This window comes from Nestor notabilis, unplaced genomic scaffold, assembly GCF_000696875.1.
Source record: "Nestor notabilis isolate BGI_N333 unplaced genomic scaffold, ASM69687v1 Scaffold24080, whole genome shotgun sequence".
NCBI lineage: Eukaryota > Metazoa > Chordata > Aves > Psittaciformes > Psittacidae > Nestor > Nestor notabilis.
This window is the reverse complement of record NW_009910026.1, coordinates 1-4,518: the sequence shown is the minus strand read 5'-3', so window position 1 is coordinate 4,518 and position 4,518 is coordinate 1. Positions and strand designations below refer to the sequence as shown.

General features: G+C 48.4%; 1 protein-coding gene across 1 annotated transcript; it reads right to left on the bottom strand.

Moving 5' to 3' along the window:
- Window positions 1-820: 820 nt before the first annotated feature.
- LOC104399425 (protein phosphatase 1 regulatory subunit 15B-like) lies at window positions 821-4,414 on the bottom strand (the record flags this gene model as incomplete). Its single annotated transcript, XM_010024072.1, has 2 exons — window positions 821-1,033; window positions 3,765-4,414. Coding segments are annotated over 2 exons (863 nt in total), but the record flags the coding sequence as incomplete, so codon positions are not given.
- Between the last annotated feature and the right edge of the window lie 104 nt (window positions 4,415-4,518).

Below are 4,518 nucleotides of genomic sequence, written 5' to 3'. Positions count from 1 at the left end.
CTCTAAGGTTAACTAAAGGACATGGGGCTGTGCATGGCTACCTAAATTCAAACTATCAACCTCAATACGTACCTTGAAGCTTTAATTATTGATCAGGATGAGGCCTTTCACTGCCCTGAAAGCAAAGAGGTTTGGTGCACAAGCAGCTAGCACCCTTTGGAACAGTACGGGGTGAAGGTATGTATTTAAATAAGGACAAACCAAAGGGCTTGTAGTGCACCAGAGCTCCCCTGAATCTCCCAGTGTGCTAGACCGAAATATTAAGACACCAAAGCATCACATTAACACTCAAGCAGCACATTACATGCAAAACTGGGATCTTAAAAGGCATTTTGCACAGTAAACATCATTAGCTAACAAAATCTGAGGCTTCTGCACAAGTCCGAGGAAATGGAGAACCACAAGAAGAGCACAAACCTCTGGAAACTTTAAATCAAAACTGCAAGATTTAGGTTCTGAGCCCCATAAATATTTCCTTCAAAATAGGTTTTGCTTTTTCAAAGTGCAAAAAATCCAACTTAATCATCATCAGTTCTCAACATACGGCAGACAAGGCATTTCTGGAATGGATTGAACCTAAAAGAGTCTGTCTCTCAAGTGTTACTTAAAAGGAATGCAATTATACCACCCTTACCCTTGATGATACTCAAAAGATTTTGTCTGGATATCAAAATGGGACACAGGTATATTCCAACTGGGATGAAAGTGCTAAAATCCCACTTCTCTCCCACTTCAGAAGAGCACATGCAGCTGCCACTTCTCGTTTTGAAGACGTTCATGAGTGCTCAGGGTCACACAAACCCCCAGGTCTTCGAAGGTGCTAGAAGAGATCAAGCCTCTTGTAGTAGGTTTCTTGGAGCCTATGGAATACTCTCTGCCTATGCTCTGCTGTGAAGCAGTATCCTATCACTTCCTCTGTTTCCTGGATCCGTTTCTGGAACCTGCATCCATCCCGTGCAATCTCTTCCCAGGGTCCTTTACGATCCTCCTCGCTGCTTATGTAATACTCAGTAACTTCCTCAAGGAAGGTCACCTGGAAAACACAAGTAGTAAAGCATTAGCCAAGCACTCGTGCAGAAGGAGCTTAGTATTTATTTGCACATGCTTTTGTATCTAAACAGAAGTTATTCGACGCCTAAAATAGCTGAGAGCCTCCGACAGGCTACCTAGGCCGGAGCATGCGTCACCTCAGCTTTAAAGACAACCAGCTGCTGACTTCTAAAGCAGAGCTTAAACTGCTCCAGGGTTCCTAAATTAGCCTCAGAGGCACCTCTGGGCTGGTGCAGATCACAGCGTGTTCCCTGTTGGAGAACACCCCTGCCCCCAGCACCTGGGTTATAACCTTACACGGACAGTGCGGGCAGGTGAGCCAGGAGGACGTGCCAAGACATTACAGAGACACCCTCCTGCCAACATCTCCCATGGCTGAGGCTTCCTCTTCAGAAAGGAAGGGAGGAATCACTGTCCTGTGAAGCAACCACCACGTGAGTCAGCTTCAGCACCAGGGTAAGGAATCACACAAGGTTACACAGAAGGAAGCAACACTCATCGCTGTGTGACTGGAACAAACCCATCTACTCAGAGCTGGTGTCACATTCCAGAGTATTCCAGTTCAGGCAAGGACATGGAATCAAAGTGATGGCATTTTAAAATAGGTATCAAAACCTTTCACTCCTCACTATGTTTCAGAGCAATTCAGCTGTTTTAAGAAAGCAGATGCCCAGGCTCAGGATCAAACCTTGACAGGGGTTACACTATTACTGTACTACGGATTTAAGTCTTCCTGTTATCACGTGGTAAGCAAAGCCAGACCACTCCAGGCTCCCACTGACTTGTGTGCTGCTTTCCATTTAGTTACCAAACTGAAAGACAAACGAGGGAGCTTCAGCATCCATCAGCTCACAGACTAGGACTGATTCCTGAAGAGAAGCCAAACGCTGTCCTTACAGGTGGCTCCACTGGATCTGCTGCAGGGCAGCTAGATCTGGAAGGTCAGGAAAACACATAGGGAGGTAAAACCCACCTGCTGCTCTATTCCTGTTTTATTAACACAAGAGCCCAGGTTCATGCCCACTTCATGCTAACACAGACAGGAGATTGCTTTTGTGGTAAAGCCATCTTCCAACACGAAGATAACAGCTAGGGAAGAGAAGACCTCCAGGAATAATCAGCAGCTGAGGATACAGAGCCACAAGACACTGTGTGGAAGCCTCCCGAAGTCATCTAAATCTAGTGTAGTGATCCCAAAGGACTGCAGACACCTCTGAGAGCAGGGGCATCAGAGCCCACGTCCTCCCGTGTCAAGGCATTGGTACCTCTCCAGCAGGACAAAGCGCTGCCGGCTTTGATGGCTTTGCTGCTGTGTGAATGAGAGATGCCAGATGGGAAACGGGATCAAGGACCCCAAGGTTTCCCGGGAACACATCGGGCCCTGCTTGGCAACCTCAGCTCTGGTTTACAGATAGGTCTAATGATGTGCTTTCAAGCACAGGGAGCTGTTACATCAGCCCGTCCCTCTGCGGGTTCCCACCTTACATCCTTTTTACATCAGTCTGAGACACCCCTGGGCACAATTACTGGGTGCTGCAACGTCACGTTAAATCCTGCATCTAGGTCATGGTTCTTTCACCACGATTGCACAGACTCAAACCACACAGCAACCAGAACATCACCCCTGTGGAGCCTCCATCCCTGACAGGCAGCAAGCTTACAGCAGGGCTCCCTGTTTCAGTCCCAAAGAAACCTCCTGCAGGAACTGTTGGAGACTTTTCCAATTTTGACTAAACCTCCACAGCTTGTCCTGTGAGATCCATGAGGTCTGTAAGCACCACCTGCCCCAGCAAGGACAGGTATGAAGTTACCTCCAAGCCAGGCTCTCAATTAAAGGAGCAAACAAATCTCTTTGCTCTAAGAACACTAAAGCAAACATGATAGTTACACACCCCTGTATTAACCTGGGACTTGGGATTACAAGCTCTTCCTCATCCTAATGTTTGAAGTATCAGGCAAGATACACCTGGAAAGCCACAGGGTCCATCTGTAGCATCACCAAACTTAGGAGACAAGCAATTAGGTTATTCCTATTTACCTGAATCCTGGCACATGTATTAAAAAGGGTGCTTTTTAACGCACAAACTCTTCAGAACCACATTAATCTTCCAGTTTGTGCTCAGCAGCCCAGCTCCAGATTATACTGAAATGACTGCTGCATTTGAAGTCTTTTAAATGAAAACAGGAGTATTATCATACTCTGTATTCAAACTTCAGTGTATTATTGTGTTAACCCCCAACAGAAGAGCTCTTCTTACTCCGAAAGACATCTGTAACTCAAGCAGGCTTGTCCCAACTCCTAAAGCCTGGATTACACTATGTGCATACAAAGGTCCTAAAATACTTTATCGGTGTTACTCACTGATAATGCTTTATCACTGTTATTTTCCACAGGAAAAACTTACGTCATAGATCTCCACCGTTTCCCTGAGGATGGAAACTACACAACAGGGATTTACCACACAAATACAGCACGAAAGCCACCTCTTCAGAGAAAAAAATGTAACTACAAGCCTAAACAAGGAACGTGAGGAAGTGCCCCACGTCACCGAGTTGTGAAATGCCCATCACGTGCAAAGGATGAGGCACACTCAGCCAAAGCACCAGCCCATGAGCTCACAGGGGCACGAGCCCCCGCACCCCCCACCGCAGCGGGGCTCGTGTTCGGGGGTTTTAGCAGCACCAACACACAATCCCACAAGCAAAGCCTGTACCTTTTTCCGCTTGGAACGTGGCCATTTCTCAGCAGAAAGAATGCCATGCAGCACCCTGCCCCCACAGTCACGCTTCTCCACCTGCCCCCGACAGCTACCTAAGGGACTGCACTCAGACGTGACCAAACTCGGCCTCTCTGCTCCCTTTGAACCAGGCGTCCCTTTCTTCTCTGCCGTCTGAAAGGCTGCCTTGAAGTTTAAAGGATTATACGGATCATCTGAGGTACAGAACGAGTTCCAAAGTTTCAAGTTTTCTGCCTCATCCGCACTGCTACAGTCCCACTCCTCCTCCTCCTCCTCCTCAGAACTAGGGTGAGGAGAGCCGGAGGACTCCTCTACCGACGAAGAATCGTCATCTTCCTCCCCTTCCACATCCGACATGTCCCTTGCCGGATCGCAGGACGATGTCTGAATGGTGGCGGTGAAGTTCTGAGGGTTGTACGGGTCCAAACTGTAGAAGGAATTCCAGAGGTGAAGCCTCTCCCCGCCCTGGCTACCGGCGTCTGAATCCGAGGGGAGCTCCTCTTCGCTATCGAACCCATCGTCATCATCCTCCCAGTCTTCCTCATCATCCGCGCTCTCCTCCCCACTGGAAACTCCCCCTAGGATGTAGTCTATTAACTTATTCGCACAGGCGGGTCTGACCGACACTGGACGGTTTCGCTCCGAGTCCTCGCCATCCTCTTCAGCCAACGCTTCCCCCTCTCGTGTCCCCTTCTCAGCTGCGCCCCGTTCCCCCTCCTGCTCCAAGGGA